The 20,143-nt window shown below is 37.7% G+C and overlaps 1 protein-coding gene across 2 annotated transcripts in view; it reads right to left on the minus strand.

The window, feature by feature from the left end:
* Positions 1-2,656: 2,656 nt before the first annotated feature.
* The window catches only part of wdfy4 (WDFY family member 4), a 68,256-nt gene continuing 50,769 nt past the window's right edge, over positions 2,657-20,143 (minus strand). Inside the window, exons 51-65 of one of the 2 annotated variants that reach the window (XM_088350807.1) lie at positions 19,385-19,427; positions 18,958-19,077; positions 17,956-18,079; positions 17,772-17,881; positions 15,743-15,893; positions 13,574-13,665; positions 12,559-12,768; positions 11,856-11,961; positions 6,682-6,839; positions 6,433-6,591; positions 5,700-5,879; positions 5,397-5,579; positions 4,226-4,313; positions 2,948-3,065; positions 2,657-2,882 (exon numbers count right to left, since the gene is read on the minus strand). In XM_088350807.1, the coding sequence (XP_088206933.1) occupies positions 2,807-2,882; positions 2,948-3,065; positions 4,226-4,313; positions 5,397-5,579; positions 5,700-5,879; positions 6,433-6,591; positions 6,682-6,839; positions 11,856-11,961; positions 12,559-12,768; positions 13,574-13,665; positions 15,743-15,893; positions 17,772-17,881; positions 17,956-18,079; positions 18,958-19,077; positions 19,385-19,427 (1,918 nt within the window). In that variant the 3' untranslated portion in view covers positions 2,657-2,806. Of the gene's footprint in view, positions 2,883-2,947; positions 3,066-4,225; positions 4,314-5,396; positions 5,580-5,699; positions 5,880-6,432; positions 6,592-6,681; positions 6,840-11,855; positions 11,962-12,558; positions 12,769-13,573; positions 13,666-15,742; positions 15,894-17,771; positions 17,882-17,955; positions 18,080-18,957; positions 19,078-19,384; positions 19,428-20,143 lie in introns of those variants that run through there. The other variant, XM_088350808.1, reaches the window with a different exon arrangement.

The raw sequence follows: 20,143 nt of genomic DNA on the forward strand, positions 1-20,143 counted from the left end.
ATTGGGTTAGGCTACAAGATGGTTCTGCCTTGCCGATATAATTTATTTGATTTAATTACTGTGCAGAAGCCGACGCTCGGACATCTCTATCATAAAAGCAGCCATGTAGAGAGAATGGAGCCGGCCGTTGTCTTTAGAGAAGGTCATCGGCGGCTCTCTGGGAAAATTACGACGACTATTTTCCACTCTATTAAGCTACTTCACTTAGCACAATTAGCGGCTCACGCAAAGGTTAAAGACAGAGACCTCCTTCGTGATGAAAGAGAGCGCATGTGCAAGACGAAAGCTGTGCGAAGTAAACGTTTTTAATTTGAATTTTCAGGTTGAGGTGAGCGAAAAACAAAGATTTTTTATCTTGAGAGCAAATATCATCCCTATTTTTGGGATTTTGGGCTAAATCTGATCCAGTGTTCAGCCAAAACGACCTAGCTTCTTTTGTCGTCCTACTGTAGGCCCAGCATGTATTTTGAAGCAGTGAGTCAAATAAGAATATATGAAAATTTAAATTGTAAGTACACACCACTTTTAACTGAGCGTATCACCACTGGAGAAGAACTAACAGAAACAGACAAGAAGTTGGTTATCGTGGCAACCAGCAACACCAATGAAAACGCATGTATTACGACTACTTTTCCACATTATCTTTTGCATCAGCATGCTGTCTTCTTTTAGTGCGCCTTACTTCTCATGTGCATAAGTCTTTCCTGTATTTCAGTGATGTATCAACAAAAAAAACTTAACACCATATAGTCATGTAGAGGAACACAGTACCTCAGGAGGTAAAGCGCTCGTCTTGGGATAAAGTTCGATTCCCGGCTCCTCTGTGTATATGTCGAAGTGTCCTTGGGCAAGACACTGAATCCCTAATGCCCCCGATAAGCAAGCTGAGGCTGCTATTGGTGTATGAGTGTGAAGCACATTGTAAAGTGCTTTGGGAGGTCTTCAGTGACTTAAAAGTGCAGACCAGTTACATTTACTTCAAAGGCATATATGATAGAGAAATTGCTATTAGCCTTGTGATCATGCTAGGCATTGATTGGTAAGACGTCTCAATACGTAGAAAGTAGAGGTTAGATCTCGGGCCCGAACTTGACCTGGGATTAAAATGTCAAACATTAAGTCAGGCTGGTCAGGCCTCTTTCTCACACTTTCTTTTCTCTCCTTTTTGGAAGATCTATACAGCATGCATTACTCAAGTAATTATTTAGATAAAGAAAATGCTTACCGGTTGAAATCAAAATCACGGAATCCCCAAAAATTTTCTTCCTCTGTATTGTGGTAAAAGACACGCAGCTTCCTCCTTCCACCTCCCTCACGTCAGACGTCATTTCTGCTTCTTGCCAATAGCTTACAAGCTTTCTAAACTTTCTTTCTGCTTTTTGGCTAAATCTTTCACTATTTGCAGCTTGTAATCTGCATAACATGATTTTCTTTTCGGGGCCATTTTGATCTGTTGTACTTTTGTTCGCTGCACGTCGCCGAGATGCGCACTTTGGAACTGAACCGTTTATTTATGCGCTGCACTTGCAGGGCACACTAGATTTAAGGGGCTCGGCCTTAAGTAAACCCTGAGCTGCGTAGTTCAGCCGAAACACAGTTTTGCGCTGAAGTACGCGCGGCCAGAGTAAAGCTTCATGTTTACTTTGGCGGGTTTATTTTGGGCTCGTTTATCAAACAAAGTTAATCCGTCGAATTTGGGCGGGTTTGGGTTATACCCGCGACTCGAGTCGGGTCGGGCTGAATTCTTTAGGCCCAATCTTACCTCAGAACACCGATTCCTTTTAGCCAATATTAAGTCGAAAATTAAACATCTAAAATGGGGTTGTGTTAATTCCATACCACGTTGACCAAATTTTGTTCCAAAAATGTTGTTGGATATGATAGAATTCCACAAATTACCCTCATTAAGAAAAACATGTTTGTTTCGTATTTGTTTTAATCACTGGGTATCTTCACATGCAGGCAATAATCTGATTGGAAATTGACTATTGCCAGGATTTGGATTATGTAAAGCACTCACAGAAATCCATTTGAAGTCCGATTAGGTTCGACTTTTCATTTTCCGATTACTCGTGCATGTATATGCATTGGAGCCATCCAATTGCTTGTGTTCTTGCGCAGTTTTCCAGGATATCATTATGCCTCAATGCACTGTGGGACTTGTAGTGTTGGGGGCATTGACATACGCCAACTCTGGCTTAATCACCAAAAAAACTCCATATGTATTGGTTGGTTTTCCTGGGATATTTTTTTTTTATTTTCTGCCCCCATGGCGAAAATGCCACATGTGTACCCGCCTACAAATAATGGATGCCCAAGTTGTGTCCATCTCTATATAGTGTAAGTCTGTTTTGGGCAAGCTACTATTCGTAGCCATAAGGGACGCAGCCAAGGAGGATATAAACATGGTTTCTTCGTTGAAAATGGTGAGTGAAATGAATGAAATCATCATTTATTTAATATATAAATAGCGTGATCGTCTTTTGCAGTGTTTGACTTAGGACGTCAATAGTAATCTTTGGCAGTGAGTGACTTGAAAGGATCCTTTTTTTTTTCAATATAATGCAAAAATGCCAAACAAGATTTTATTTTTACATTTTCAAGTCAAGTGATATAATGGCTCGTATGTAAACGAAGTCAGTGTCGGCAAAGCAGATTCAAAGATAACAAATTGTGACAACAGTCACAATATTTAATCAAATTCTCAGGTCTGTATTTACATTCAAAGGTGCAGAACTAAGTATTCACATGGGTTGACTTTTGTTGAATTCTGGTGGCTTCAACAAAAGGAAGTCACAGATTGGAGTCAAACATGAGTTGATTCGCAGGTCCAAGTGAAAACTCGACCCCATGCGTCACCTGCCAACAGCGTCGCGTGGGTCCTAGACAAAGACACTTTAAAAACCTGTGCAAAAAAATGATCAAGTGTGTTTCGTTAGGTTCATACCTGGACATGGCCAATGCTGTGATAGCGGGTTTGGTTTTGCCGCGATGCTGCGACCTGTTCAGTTCCCGACATAAAACCAGACGTCTCTTCCAGCGTTTGAACTTCTCTAGGCTGCTCTCTAGAGGAAAATAATGACAAAATACTTATCACAAAAAGTGTGTTTTTAAATTTTGGATGAAAGACGTCACATAAATGTGAGACGAGACGTGTGAAGCTGGCCTACACCTGGGGGTGATTTTTGCACAGTGCGACTGCTTATTTTTTATTTTGTACATAAAAAGGAAAGTGATTGAGGACGGCGTCCAAACAAGAGCTTCTCGAAGAGATTTCTGAACAGCCATTTTCTCAAAAGTTTGTGTGTCACTTAGCTTGCACATTTTTGCTATCCTCTAGCCAGACTTTAGCTAATGTTTACATGCTAACACTCCAGAGATTACGATCTACAGTTCAGCCGTTTGAATTTGGAAAGATATACTAAGCATGTGACGTTCAATCCGTTTGTCCCCAAAGTCAAACGGACAGTGCTAAGGTATATATATAATACACTATTATTATTTTACTTTGGCAAATATAAGGGTGTGACTCGTTGCCCCAACAACCGCACCACCATCAGTTCCCTCCTACTCCTGTTTTCCTGTCACTATTCGCTTCCCTGTATTTAAAAAAAATATATCTCTGCAAAAGTCTTATGTATAAAAAAAATTTCATTATAACTAGCCTCTACTTAAAGTATTAATGGAGAGAGAAATTTATATAAGGTTGACTTTCTAATGTGAAGGGTTATCTCCCTGTCCTCCTTGCAGGTTTAAAATGCATTTATGTTTTTGCTCCTTATATTTGAGTGTCTACTAAATCAGCCTTATTTTGTGGAAAATATTTAGCAATACTTAGCGCTTTCTACTCCCGTGCACCTTATAGTCCAGGAAATACAGTAATTTGCAATGCTCATGTGAAGTGAAGTAGGACTGCAACCAACGCATACCAAATTAGAGCTGGGTATGATCTTTCTAAATGATCAACGCACACGAACATAAGCAGATTCGCTCGTCACTCTTTACTGCCTTTTTGTTATAACATCATCCTTCCTGGTAGTTAGAGAGGGATCCTAAAAAAGTGTAAAAATAATCATCTCACACTTAAGGATTTATCTAGTTAGAGGCCTGTTTTTTCTTGGGAAACTAAAGAAAGTCAAAACACTTTTGGTTCCGTTCGGCCACTCCCTTTCATCCGGTTTGTTATAAATAGATCAATATCAGATGGAAAAACGGGCGGCGTTACCGGCGCGTTCTTTCGGGACTGGCCCCGGGGACTCGGGCTCTTCTGGAGGGCCAGTTAATTGTGTTCTGGTGTACTCTCTCCTCCATATCTGTGTGAAAGACACATAACGAGGAGCAAAATCAGACGTAATTCAACATAATAGCGAACGCGCACGCAGCGGGGTGCAAACGCTCTCCATAACTCAAGGTAATAATAAAGTAATAATACCAATTGTGAGCATGTGTTGGCATTGGCACCCATTCCCTAGCGGGCGGCTAATTTAGGAGTTTGCAGTTTTGATTGCAGCAAGGCAGCATTTTGCTTATATTAAACACACACACACACAACCGGAATGCTGTTATTATTACCTTGATGGACAAAGGGCTGCAACCTGCGAGACTAATAGCAAAGTAATGGAATGCGTGCAGTTTTACACTCGATCAAGACAAAACAATAACCTCTTTCTTGCACCTATTAGTGACAACAAAAAGTAGTACTGTACTTGTTTTGGAGAAGTATTTCTAATAATGATAGATGGACAGACGGACGGACGGACGGACGGACGGACGGACGGACGGACGGACAGACAGACAGACAGACAGACAGACAGACAACTATTCATCCCCGGAGGGAAATTCATAGAATCGACACAAAAACACAAGTTAAAACTAATATAACAGAGAAAGGCAAGTCGTAAGGCCCCTTTCCTTGGGCCTTGCAATGTAAGACACTCAAACTTGGTTTACGCATGCATGAAGAGTGGCATCTCACACTTACACTCTTTCTCCATAATTCGCTGCTTCTCCCAGCATTTTATTGACAAAATTTGAAATATGTTCACATGATCACCACACTTTAAACAGTCAACTTCCTAATTTACCAAGAAAAGAGGCCAAAAATAATAAAGCCCATAGTAATAGTCATCCCTCACTATGAGGTACTTCACTTTTCACAGACTACTTTAGGTAAATGTTTAGAATATTACTAGAATAGTTTTGATTCCATCTTTGGAACATTGCAAAGGTTTGCCCTATTCTGTCAATTGACTTGACTTGACTTTAAGGGAGTCTAAGTGTAGTTTAGGTATTTTTTATTTTTATTTATGATGTGCTTTGTATATGAATAATTGTTTAAATGTGTAATAGTACACACGTTTCTATTGTAAAAATAATAACTATTCTGTGATACATGCCCGTATGATGCCGTCTGCACAGCCAGTTAGCACGACGTTCCTGGCGTCCCACTCGTGTCGCTGTGTGAAGCTGACACAAAGGATGTCACTCTGAGGCCCAGAGGAAGTGTCAGTGCAGGACAAAAGTTCCCCCTTCATCGTCCACAGGTAGAGAACAGGCCCGGCACATGATGCAATCTCGCCCTTTAACAGAGAAGAATTGCGCTAACGCCCTATGTTTATACGCTTAAAAAAGAGGATACACACAGAGTAACCTCCCTTCCTCCTTCTTCACTGACTTGATAATACTTGGGTCAGACTCACAGTGAGATCATTTATAGCCACTGCGCCGATGCTCCTCAAATGGCCGACCAGCTGCGTGATGTAGCTTAGCTCCTCCAGATCCCACAAGATGCACGTGAGATCATTGGAACCGCTTACCACCAAACTATGGACCTCAGATGCCGCCATGCAGGTTACTGCTTCGGTGTGGCCGTAGAGTGGCTGTTGGTAGAAGTTGGGTCAAAACTGATAGGGGTTTCCTGATTAAGTATGACACACATTTTAAGGTCAATTTTGTGCACCTTATTTTGGCATACACAAAAGTTACTATGTTATCATTATCTTATTACCAGGTTGTATCTATTAGAAGTAGGGTTAAATAGGCCCAATCAACCGCTAAAACCTCTGATTTTTTTTAAGGACACTGAGTGATTTACATACATAAATTATAGGCTAATTTCAATTACTCCTAGTATAAATACAATTCTCTAGGAAATCGCAATTGTCCATCACTGGTGAAATACTTTCAGAACCGGCCAATCAAGTTCTCTTGGGGGGCTACCAGGTTACACTAGGGCACCAGCTACTAAAATACTATTTTCATCTGGAAGGGGTTGTTTGGCCCCAAATGCACCAAATATGCCTCAGAGGCTGCAGTTATGTCTTAGGCCAGAGGTGGCAGTAATAACTAAAACATGTCAAACCCTATAATATTTTTTTCCTATTTTAATACCCTATAGCAAATAAAAATGATATTTGGTTACATGAAACTCACTTGTCTGAGTTTCATATGAGCGCTTTTATCCTTGTTAATCACAACGTCCCACACACAAACAACAGTGCTGCTTCCTGCAGTGATGATTGTTGTTGGATTGGGACAAGAAGCACACGTCATTGGGCCCCAGGCACATAAACTCTCGCACATGGCAAAAACCTTAAGAAAAACAAAGAATTAATGAGCTCATGTTCGCAAATGATAATAACCTTAGTCCTGAGTTCAAAATAAACAGTAAATTAAGTTAACCTTATCAGTGGTATGGTTTCCGAAGCTGCAACTGTTGTCAGGGAAACCCCAACCAAAAAAGCAGCTCGATGAAGGAGACAGGAGTAGTCGATTTCTCTCTAGAGTCAACACCTCTTTTTCCAGACACACTATTTGACCAATTGGACCTCTTGGTATCTCTGAGAACAAAAAAAAGAATCATACATCATTTCTATAAAACAATATTACAATAAACCTGTCACCCGAGGTATTCAAACTACCGCCAGGGGGTCATTTGTGGCCTGCCAGGGATGTAATTAAAACTATTCTCATTCCGAAAAAAATACTATAAGTGTATTGACATGTATAGAATTTAAGTTAGTGAATAAGTTTAAAGTCCAATGACGCAAATAATTATTTCCCATTTTTTTCATTGCAAAAAAATGTTATACCATTTGCACGATAATGTTCTTTTTAAACTATTTTTACTCTCTTTTTTCAATTAATTTTAAACAGTTTCTCTTGTGACATAAAATAAATATAAATATGAACAAAGTATCTTAAAAAAACAAATATTTATTCGTATATAGAAAATGTTTTTACAAAAATCAGAAATACAATTTTACTAAAATCAAAAAATACTTACTATTACTATTAATACTTTAGACACATATGCATCCCTATTTTATCTATTTTTCCAAGTATTACAAAAATGATTTTAATAATATCAACAAATACTTGTAAACAAAACTACCCTCTCCAACAGATATTTGTTTCTATTTTAGGAAATGTTTAACCAAAATAAAATAAAAAACATTTTACTAGTTATAAAAAATATTTAAGAGTAAATTTGTCTTATATGAGAGATTTTCATCCCTATTTTAGGATTTTTAAACTAAAATTATAAAAATCACATTATATTTCAATAATATCAAAAAAATACCTCTGAACAAAATGTTTCATATGACAGATATTTTACTTGAAATGGTTTTACTAAAATCTAAAAAAAGCTATTTTACTAAAACAAAAACAATTAATATTGTCTTAAGCGACATATACTTATTCTTAATTAAGACACAATTTTACTAAAAGTAGAAAAACGATTTTCGTAATATCAAAAAACACTTATGAATAAAATGTCTTGATAGATATTTATTTTAATTAACAAATTGGTTTTACTAAAATAAAAATACTTACGAGTAAAATTATTTTATATTGCAGATAATTATCCTTTTTCAGGATTTTCTTGTTACTAGAATATATTTTTAGTAATATAAAAAAAAAAACAATAAGCAAAATTGTCTAATAAGAGATATTCATTCTTATTTAAGATTTTTTTTTTTTTTAAACAAAAAAAATTACAGACATTTCTATTTCAGGAAATGTTTTACAAATTAGTGTGTGTGTGTGTGTAGTGTGTTTATGAGAGTATAGTAATATGTTCCAGAAAGTAATGTGTGTGAGAGAGTATAATAGTGTGTGTGTGACAGTCTATAGCAGTGATTTTCAACCACTGTGCCGCGACACACTAGTATGCCGTGAGAGATCGTCAGGTGTGCTGTGAGAAATTATCCAATGTCACTTTTTAAATTTTAAAATTTTATAAAACATTTATTGATCATTTCCTGCATATATTATGTCATTGTCAAGTGTTCGTGCTGTCAAAACTGTGGGTATTGTAAATTAGATTGTAATTAAACATACTGTCCAGTGTCAATTTATAACATTTTTGGTTAGTGATGTGTCACGAAATTTTTCCAATGTAAAAAACATGCCCTGGCTCAAAAAAGGTTGAAAAACACTGGTCTATAGTAGTGTGTGTGCTGGAGTACATTATGTGTGCTGGTGAGAGTATAATGGTATATTCCCACACACACAGTACTATAGACTCTCATACACCATTATATTCTCACACACACACGTTTATACTCCAACACACAAACTACTATAGACTGTCACACACACACTAATGTACTCTCTACCACACACACTACTCTCTTTCACATACTACTATACTCTCATACACACACAACAATACCCCCCCCCCCACACACACACAGCTATACACTCTCTCGCACACCATTATACTCTCTTACACACAGTATTATGCTCTCACGCATACTACTACTGGACTGTCTCAGAAAACTAGAATATTGTGATAAAGTTCTTTATTTTCTGTAATGCAATTAAAAAAACAAAAATGTCATACATTCTGGATTCATTACACATCAACTGAACTATTTCAAGCCTTTTATTATTTGAATATTGCTGAATTTGGCTTACAGCTTAAGAAAACTCAAAAATCCTATCTCAAAATATTAGAATATCATGAAAAAGTATACAAGTAGGGTATTCAACTAATCACCTGAATCATCTAATTAACTCGAAACACCTTGCGAGGGTTTCCTGAGCCTTAAAAACACTCAGCTTGGTTCAGTAAACTAAATCACAAGTATGGGGAAGACTGCTGATCTGTCTGCTGTCCAGAGGACCATCATTGATACCCTCCATCAGGAGGGTAAGACACAAAAAGAAATTTCTCAAAGAGCAGGCTGTTCACAGAGTGCAGTTTCAAAGCATATCCACAAAAAGTCTGTTGGAAGGGAAAAATGTGGCCGGAAACGCTGCACAACCAAGAGAGATGACCGCAGCCTTAACAAAATTGTGAAGAAGAGCCGCTTCCAGAATTTGGGGGAGCTTCAAAGACAGTGGGCTGAAGCTGGAGTCCAAGAATCAAAAGCCACAGTTCACAGACGTGTCCGGGAAATGGGCTACAATAGCCGTAATCCCATGGTCAAGCCACTTCTGAACTCAAGACAACGGAAGAAGCGTCTGACTTGGGCTATGGAGAAGAAGCACTGGACAGTTGCAGAGTGGTCCAAAGTCCTCTTTTCAGACGAAAGCAAGTTTTGCATTTCATTTGGAAGTCAAGGCGCCAGAGTCTGGAGAAAGGCTGGAGAGGAGCAAAATCCAAGTTGCTTGAAATCCAGTGTGAAGTTCCCACAATCAGCAATGGTTTGGGGAGCCATGTCAGCTGCTGGTGTTGGTCCACTGTGTTTCATCAAGTCCAGAGTAAATGCAACTGTGTACCAAGAGATTTTAGAGCACTACATGCTTCCATCTACTGAAAAGCTCTATGGAGATGAGGATTTCATTTTCCAGCATGATCTGGCACCTGCCCACAGTGCCAAAACCACCAGTAACTGGTGCACTGACCATGGCATCACTGTCCTTGTTTGGCCTGCTAATTCCCCTGACTAGAACCCCATCGAGAATTTGTGGGGTATAGTTAAGAAGAAGATGAAAGACACCAGACCTACAAATGCAAATGAGCTGAAGGCCGCTATCGAAGCATCCTGGGCATCAATAACACCTCAGCAATGCCACAGGCTGATTGCCTCCATGCCACGCCGGATTGATGCAGTAATCCGTGCAAAAGGATTCCCAACCAAGTACTGAGTGCATCAATGGACATTTTCAAATGTTTGATTTAGTTTTGCTGTTATAAAATTATTTTTTTACTTGGTCTGAGGAAGTATTCTAATATTTTGAGATAGGATTTTTGAGTTTTTTTTCAGCTGTAAGCCAAAATCAGCAATATTCAAATGATAAAAGGCTTGAAATAGTTCAGTTGATGTGTAATGAATCCAGAATGTATGACATTTTTGTTTTTTTAATTGCATTACAGAAAATAAAGAACTTTATCACAATATTCTAATTTTCTGAGACAGTCCAGTATACTCCCATACACAGACTACTGTCACACTAGTTTGCAATAACCTGTGGTCCGTGCAGCCCTTTGAGACACCTTTGATAAAGGGCTATACAAATAAACACGACTTGACTTGACACTTGAAGTAAAAAAATGTTTTTTTAACAGTATATTAGTAGTTTTTGTTAATTTGTTAATTAACCTTATAAAAACGACTCAGGTTTTTACCTAAAAATTAACAAAAAAAAACTACAAAATTTGGTACCCCTGGTATGTTCCAATTATTTAGAAAACAATAACAAAGTGGGAATTGTATCGTTCAATTTTTCTGTATGTGGCCCAGAGGGGAAAAAGTTTGGGCATCTCTGAAGTAAATCAGTCCAGCAAAAAACACAGTGTAGAACTAATCTCAGTTTAAAAATAACAAGCTGTGTACAAGCGGGAGGAATTGTTCCTGTAATTGACCTTATCCACACATTCGCAAATCGTTACGTCGCCTCACCAGCTCAGCACCAAAAAATCCCCAGAAAGAAGCCGAGTCCCTGCATTCCTCCTCCTATTCATCTCCATCTGCTTATTGATCAGATCAGACACTCTAAGATTTAATATGAAATGTAATATGCAGGAATCTCTCCCTGAGCATTTGCGGATTCATCTCCTCTCCCTCAGTGGGCCTGTAGGGATGTACCCATTATTAAGTAGAGCTCAGCAAAAGAGTCATCTCCATATCGTAGTTCGCAGACAGCGGCTTCCGCCCCGTCCGTAGTGTAAATTAAAATATGGATGCTCTCGCACTGTTGCAACGATCCCCCAGAGACCGCGACACATCTTGTATACAATAATTGGCGTCAAATGGTGTGGGATAAAATAAGGCGGGGAACAAAACAAAGGTGGTGGAAAGTGAGGATTTTTCTGGATTGTAAACTCCATTTTGAAGAAGGGTTGTCTTTATATTTACACTGGGCTTGATTTCTTAGATGGATCTTTGATGTCTAAATCTGTCATTGGCACCCTAGCTACAACGGATCTTTGACTTCTATAGACTTCCATGGCAGCTTAGGTAAAATGGAACTCTAATATATGGGTAAAAAACTTAAATGACTAATCAAACACTTGCCGGAAGGGAGTTATTTATTTTTTTGTCTTTGTTTTACTGTGTTTCCAGGTTTTGTTTTATGTTTTTTTTTAGTTTTTTTGTTTAGTATACATTTTTTATTTTTTATTTGTTTTGTCTGATAAACGTTTTTGTTCCTGATTAGCGCAAAGGGCTACCAGTTTGATATCATTTTCTAAAGTAACAATTCCCAATGTTATTACTATGTTGTTACTATATTGTTACCAGGTTCTAATTAATAAAAAAGTAAATGATGAGTTAATCAAATTAATGTAATTTAATTGCCAAGCCCTAACTGGACTTCTTGAATTGGGGGTTTCAGATTAATATATTAACCATGAGAAATAAAGCCCACCAGCCACAATTTCCACACCCCTATCTCAAGCTCACCTCTGAATGGTTGGGCGGTCGTCTTGAGTTTGTCCAGACTAAAGAAAAACGGAGTTGGGTGGGGTGGTAATGCTGTTTCTCTCCTTGGATGTGGTTTATTGAAGAGCTATGCAGGTGACAGAAACAATCATTTGTATTTCAATTAGGGTAAACAAACCACAAACCGTAATGTTGTGTATATAAAACACCTTTTTTTTACCTAAAAAATAACTTAAAAGATTCCGTCCATGTTATATTCGGGGTTTTACCGTATTATCTCAAAACAGTCTTAACAGTTCGAACCCGAATCACTGTGGTGAGAGCGCCGGACTCCAACCACTGGCCAACCATTGATATGGATAACATATGAAAAAGCATTGGGTTTTATCTCGTTATCACATATCTTTAGTCACAGAGTTTAGCATGTGAAATGTACCATGAAATTAACATTCGTCTCTGTTACAGTGACTAAAACAGCGATCATGAGATAAAAACTACTGCCTTTTTGTGTGTCATATACAGTATACCACTGCAGTTAAGATTGGGAGTTTTCTCAGCTGTGACCCGGATTTGATTACTGTTACATCCAATTGCAAGGTTTGAGTTTTGAAAAAGTGAAACAAAATGTTGTACCTATTTCTAATCAAAAATTAGCAATGCACGTTATACACGAGTGTTTGTTGAGCACAAATAAATACGATAGTTTTTTCTTCCTGTTTTTAACCTGTTTGGGAATCTGTCCAAAATTGCTGACGTAGCCCAAAATTGTGCTCTTCACGAGTGGATCCTTTGCATCCTGACGGCCTTTTTGGTCGTAAAAGTAAGGATGAAAAGTGTTGACGCTTTCCACGGAAGCAGGTCCTCTTTGTCGGTACCCAAAGATCAGGTCAATCCACAGGTGGAGGTGTGAGCTCACATATTCACTTTCTAGGGCCTGCATAAAACAATGTAATATTAGTTATGCAAAAATGTGAGACCAGAGTCATCAGTCACACTTTTAATACAGCACCACTTGTTTTCAAAATAAAAGCAATCAAATTGAAAACTACAACAAAATATCTCAAAAAAGTCACTTTAAAAGTCAGATGCTGCAGTTATATGCACCTTAAGATGTGAGTATAAAAGAAACTTAATGAGAAAAAAGGACATTAGGACCTGGAGCATGCTGGCAAATTTTCTTTAATAATCTCTCCCGAGAGTAACATGAAGAAAAAAATTCATAATGAGGATATATTGTCCTAATTTGATTTAAAGAAAAAAACAATCTTCAAAAGTTACTTATTTTATGAGCATAGTTCAGTAAATTGTCCTCGGGTAAAAGCGAGGATACCCTCAGGATGAAGGGAAGAACAGTTAGATACCAAAAAAAGAAAAAAACAGTGATCCAGGTGAAAATGGTTTATTGTGGGAGAAACAAGTAAGAATACTACTCTTCTTAATGGGAGAGCCAAGGCAGACTTCTCCCAATAAAATAAAATGTAGCCCTCGGCAAACTTAAAATGACATAAAAATAACTTCAATGTATAAGCTTGATGTTTGGTGTGCCAGTATATTGTTTGTCATAAAAAGCACTAATAAGCCGTACGAGTTTCAGATCAGGGGATATTATTATCAAGGCCTATGCAGTCTTTTGAGATTGTTTTGTGATTAAGAGCTATGAAAAATAAATGTGACTTGAGTTAACAAGTAAACCTGTGTTTAATAAAGAAGTAAAGTTTAAGAAGGACGTGTTCATTGACCTCACGTTGGATTCTAATAAACTCTTGAGGGTCATCTTTGGCCCATGCCGGAAGCTCCACATCCCCTAGGGTGGTTCCGTCTGCCATGCAGCCTAAAATACAGTAAAATCTTGTCAATATTATGCATGTTAAGAGATTTCATTGCTGTCATGATAAAAAACAGATAATGATAATACATTTTACATCAAAGCGCCTACCAGAACACCAAAGGTAGCTAGCTGTACAAGGAATATCAAACAACAATAAAACAAGAATAAAATAAGCAAGTAATAAATACTCCCAAAAATCCCAATGTTAAAAAAGGGGGCGGTATGTGATGCAGATAATTAGGAATGGACAAGTCTGAAGAGGTGGGTTTTAAGTTCGGATAAGAAGATGGACAGGGTGGCGGAATTTCGGAGGCCCGGGGGTTGTGAGTTCCGGAGCTGGGGGCAGAGCGGCTGTAAGCTGTGCCCCCACGGAGCTAAGACGGGCAGACGGTACAGTGAGATGGAGGGAGGAGAAAGATCTGTAGGAGCGGGATGGCGTGGCAATGTGAAGGAGGTCGGAGAGGTGGGAGGGGCAAGGTTATGGATGGCCTTGTAGCTGAATCGAAGGATTTTGTAGGTGATTCTTTGGTTGATTGGAAGGCAGTGGAGTTGCTGAAGGACAGGTGTGATGTAATAGCAAAAGGGGGTTATAATGATTATGGGTGCAGGAGAGTTATGGACAAGCTGAAGGTTATGGAGGGAGTTTTGAGGTAAGCCGTACAGGAGGGAATTGCAGTAGTCGAGGGGTGAGGTGACAAGGCTATGGATGAGGATGGCTGTTGTGTGGTGATTGAGGGGGGGGGCTAAGACGGTTGAAGGAGCGCAGGTGAAAGTTATCTGATCGGGGGATGTTATTCATATTAGAGTTGAAGGAGAGTGCACTGTTGAGGATGACAACCAGACTCTTGACCGGAGGGGAGGGAAAACTGAGGAATTGTCAATGGAAAGAGAGAAGGTTTCAACTTTAGAGGGTGGATTTGGTGCCAATGAAAAGTAATTCAGATTTATTGCTGTTTAGTTTTAAGAAATTAATGGTGAACCATGATATTATTTCAGATAGGCAGGGTGGTGGGAGTGTGTAGCTGGGTTTGCAGGAAAGGTAGAGATGGGTGTCATCCGCAGGCACTGCAAGGAAAATGTTGAATTTACGGAGAATATGGCCTTGGGGAGTAGGTAGGTTGTAAAGAGAAGGGGCCCCAGGACAGAGCCCTGGGGCACGCCTGTTGTGACTGGAAAGAGGTCAGAGGAGAAGGACTTTAGTTGAATTAATTGGGTGCAGCCTCTATCCCTAAAATATTGTTTTTTATTCTTTGATTATCTTGAACATCATCTTAGAAATTTGTTAACATTTAATCTAAAATTGATTCAACAAAAAAATAAATACTAATATAGCTAATTTAAAAAAATTGAAAAAAATCTCCCAGTTTCACTATTTGGGAAAATAACAGTTAAAAACATATTTTTCTCATAAAAGCAACAAACATTTATCCATAGTACACATCAATTTTTACGAATCTCCCATTAAAAGAAAATGTAGCCCTCGGCACACTTAAAATGACATTAAAATAACTTCAATGTATGAGCTTGATGTTTGATTAAAAAATATACTTTTATGATGGAGGTGGTCACATAAGGAGACTCTGGTAGAAAGCTGTACCAGAACTTTTTTTTTTTTTTATTGCAGTACTATTTGTCCAGCGGGCCAGATTAAAAAGGCTGACGGGCTATGTGGTCCGCGGACTGCAGTTTGCCCACACCAATATACTTCATGAGGAGGGACACTAAGGACAAGAGCAGTACGAAAACAACATTTTTTGCATATTTGTAGAACCGGTACTTTAAAAAAAAAAAAAAAAGAGAGAAGAAAAACTTCAGTGGTCCGGATTAAAAAGGCTGATGGGCCGTATATGGCCTGCGGGCTGTGGTTCACCCAAAACAACATGCTTTTTGAGAAGAATTATCCATTTCTAGTCACAAATGAGGTAAAATTAGACTATTTCCTGCGCCACACTAGCCTGTCGAGATCTCACGGCACATTTATGTTGCGACACGGTAGAATACATCATGTTTAAGGTGATAAAGCAAGACGAGAGAAGACATCACTAATAGTGTAAGTGTAGTGTATGTTTTTGAGGCTGACCCAGCTGCATGTGGTTGGAGTTGAGCAGAAAATCCGGCAAGTAGTAAAACTCTGGAATCAGCTCCCTGACGTCGCTCATGTTATCTCGAGAGGCCGACTCCCACTCCTTGTTTACGCTATAAAACATCCGCTCGGGGATATCGAATCCTCCCTGCGGAAACAAAAAGGCCGATAAAATGAAACGTTGTTGTAAATGTTCTAATTAATACAGTAGTCAGAAAAACATCCATGCAAAGGAAGCTTTTCATATACCCATAAATTCAATGAAAATCTCATGAGAGGGAATGCAATTTAAAATAAAACAATTATTGAAATGAATGAAAATCGCTTATATATTGATAAACCCGGTTAAGAGCTGTAAATGCGGTTATGGATATTACAATGCGACTATGTTTGGCTCAGTAGAGAAAAAGGCACAGTAATTCAACAGACTAACATCTTTATTGTTTTATTTTGACGATCAAATATGTATGCCTTTTCATTATAATCAATTGGACGCTGTACGGGAAATTTGCAACCTCGGTGGCTATCTGATTTCACGCAATTATTTGCATACATATTGAAATTTCATCTTCATTTGTTTTCAAAAAGAGGGGATAAATCAGCCGGCAACAAATGCCACACAAGAACAGAGTTTATTATGTGCAGGTCTGTATGGTAAATCAGCATTCTTTAAAAGTCTATTCAATCTAAATTTGTGTTCATTACAGCTATGTTTGTGAATGCTAATTATTCTAATTCTTAATAAAGAGCTTGTCCAAACCTCAATAAACAGCTTTGCATATTCTGTAAAGCAGCTCATTTAATGTATTTTTTCCACCTTTACATTTTAATAAATTAGCAGGTAAACAAATCAAATGGATGATGAAGAACGCATTGAATCAATGATGAAGGTTACAAAATGCTATACAGGGGTCCTCAACATGGTGCCTGCAGGCCCATGGTAGCCCCCAAGAAGACCTGAGTAGGCCGTGAACTGGTTCCAAAATTAGCTCAGCAGTAATGATCCATTGCAATTTTCTAAGAAATTTGATTTCCAACTGGCACGATAAATAATTGATACAATCAGTGTCAATAAATACGTGAGAATACTTCCCAAAAACTTTTTTATGTGAAATCAGCTTATAATTCATAAATGTAAATCACTCATTTCTCTGATACAAAGCAGATATTTTAGTGATTGGTTCCAATCGTTTTAAGCCTTTATCTAACAATAACACCCTGGTAATGACATTTGACAGTTTTGGCATCCGGGTTAAAATTGCAAAAAAAGGTTACAACTAAGAAATGTGTAATGTTTCCACTAATATCTACAATTTCTGCTGAAAATAGCTTCAGGGTGCGAAATGTATCAAATAACAGAGAATTATGGTCCTAGCCCTTATGGTTCAGAAGAAAAGATGTTCTTATATGTTTGCATATTTAGCTTTTCAACTAAAGGGGAGGCTATTCTGTCAATTTAGGCACCAGGTGTTTTACACTTTGCAAAATAGCTCAAAATTACAAAATGTACATTTTTCTTCCAACAACTCTCTGCTGAATCTAGTTTCAGGACATCAAATGCCACACAGGACAGCAAGAATTTTGGTTCTAGGCCTCATGATTCAGAAGAAAAATGTGTTTGTATAATATTGTGGTTTGTGTCTTTTCACCTCACAGGGAGGGCATTTTAGATGGTTTTGGCATCTTGATTATACTTTGCAAAACAGTTCAAAACGAAATAAAATGTGCATTTTTGTAAAAAAAATTTGCTGAACCAAGCTTCAGGATGTGTACTGCAACTCAGAACTGCCAAATTTTGGGTTCTATCCCCATTTTTGTGAGTTTTGGCATCCAGGTTACACTTTGCAAAGGACAGTATAATCATAGTGCTGGTAATAAAATGAAAAGCTGCTATTTAAAAAAAAGCATACCAAATTGGTAGCCCATTGCACTAAACAATAACAAAAATATTTGCTCTGCGCTACAAAAAGGTTGGTGACCCCTGTTTTCCCACAAAATTGGGCTCACAACTTCATTTTTTTTCTACCTGCAGGGTCTGAAAGGTTTGAGAAAAAGGCTCCATCCGAACAAGGAAAGAGGCCACGATGATGGCTGAGGAATAGTGGGTACAGTAGTGGCATTGTGATGACAAGCCTCCTAAAAAAAATTGAAACACAGTGCATGTTGAATACAAGGTAAGAAGATGGAAAAATCATTAGCAGAAAACGTATCCTCGCATTCACTGCTCTCTATATCTTCATATCGCTGGATGAACATCTGCTTTCTTTTCTCCGTCTGAGCACCCATTGGCTTTGACAGATCTCGGAATGTTGCCGGATCGGACAGGTTTAAATCCTGGGACATATGTATTTTGGATTATAATAGGCAGCCATGTAATTGTAAAAGCAAATGTAGCAGAAGTGAAACTGTCATCCAATGAAAAAAAATCGAACATATTTTCCAAATATAAATTTTACATTTTTCTACTCATTGCATACTCATTAAATTGTGTATTTGTTTGATTGTGGCTTTTTTATTTGGGCATGGCACAAAAACAACATCAACAATAATTAACAAAACAAAATATTTACACTATCATTCATGTGTAAAACAATAACTGTTAGTGCCTAGGTCCATAACATTTTTAGGCTGTGAGCTTTTTTTTGACTAATTAGTGCAAAAAGCTCCCGATTTGATATGCATTCATTAAATAATTTATGACAGGGTGTTGTTACTATGCTATTACCAGGATGTAATTGAAAGAAGTAGGGTTAAAATAGACTCAGTCAAACACTCAAACATCTGCCTTGTGTAAGGGCAGTGTGTTTGACATATGTAAATTATTGGCTAATTTTAATGAGACATTTTGAAGAATTGATCATGCATTTAAAGACTGGTTATACATCAAATTTCTTATGATGTACAATAACGCATTTATTTTTGTTACTGTCACTTTTTGCAATACATTTTGATGGTGAGATAAGCTTTAATATACGATAGTTATATTTCCAAATGGGTGGGAGGTTTGAAGTGAAGAGACAGAATGTCACAATGTTACAGTTGGAGGTCTTATGAAGATAACTCGACTTTAGGAGGTGTAGACTTTGACTTTGCATCATTTTAAACTGGCTTTAGTTTCCCTAAAATCCTTTATTATTGTTACTTATGGTACTATTTGAATAGGTAAGCAATTAAAGTGATAAATAGTGTAAAAAAAATTCTAACTTCTGTACCTCAGACGTGTAGTCAGCGAGGACCCAAGGAAACACAGGATACTGCATGAGATCATTGTATGTCCTCCCGGCAAGAGTATTTAAATGCATCAGGTACTCAAAGTTACTAATCTCCCCTTTCTGCAAAAAAAAGAAGAACACATTTAGCATTGTTCAGCTGAAATAAACCAGACCAACACTGACAAGTATGGGAAATAGGATTACTGTATTCTTAATTGTGAGGGTATGAACAAAGCATACTTCCTATTTTAAAGATTTTAGGAGACCGGGGGATACCATTAAAACATGTTCATTTCCCCACTTGAATTGACTTTATTTTTACTCATTCGTCAGATTTTGTAATATTACAGATATTGTTTACTCAATGTTCTAGTACACAGACATTTGAGGTGGATAAAAATATCAAAACAGATTAACTGAGTCTTACCTGCCATTTAACAAGAGTTGCCTTCTCAACCACCGGGGTCTTCCTGATACACAAGAAAACAACCCAAATAGGACATTTTTATAGAAGTTACTTTCTAAACTTTAATGAGTTAAAAAAAAACAATGTCTTTATAGCATTTCCTTTATCATTACAGTACACATTTTTTTAATATTTTGTGTTATGTCCCCCTGGCCATTAGACTGTTAAATGGTCAATCACACACACAGTAAGCCTACACAGCTGCTAATCTGTACATCTGTTTGTTTTTTGTTTTTTTGCACTACTGGCAGTTCTCTTATACTAGCCACTCCTATGCACATCTGCTCTCCTCTGCACGCGTACTCCAGTGTTATTGTTATTGTATAGTGACTTGTTTACCCGACTGCCCATTTTGCACATCTGGTTAGCTGCTCCTCTTGCACTCTTTGCACTACAGTATAATACTATACATAGCTATAATTATTTAGTATATTATTAGTACTTCAATACTCCAACTCAATACAACATTTTATTTATATCTGTACATTCAAGGAAACTGTGCGGGTCAGATGTATCGACATTTTGTTCTGTATACACGTGTACAAGAATGACAATAAAGTATATCTGAATCTGAATCCACCTCACACCTCTTGTGTTTGGTTTGAAATCCATAATGAATAGAGATCTTATAATGTATTTTTTCATCACCTCACGTGAGAAAAGTAGGAATTTTTAAAATTTTAAAAAAAACTACATAAAAATAGAAATGATTTAAAAATT

Source organism: Urocampus carinirostris, chromosome 13 (genome assembly GCF_059441175.1).
Source record: "Urocampus carinirostris isolate Australia breed hairy pipefish chromosome 13, RoL_Ucar_1.0, whole genome shotgun sequence".
NCBI lineage: Eukaryota > Metazoa > Chordata > Actinopteri > Syngnathiformes > Syngnathidae > Urocampus > Urocampus carinirostris.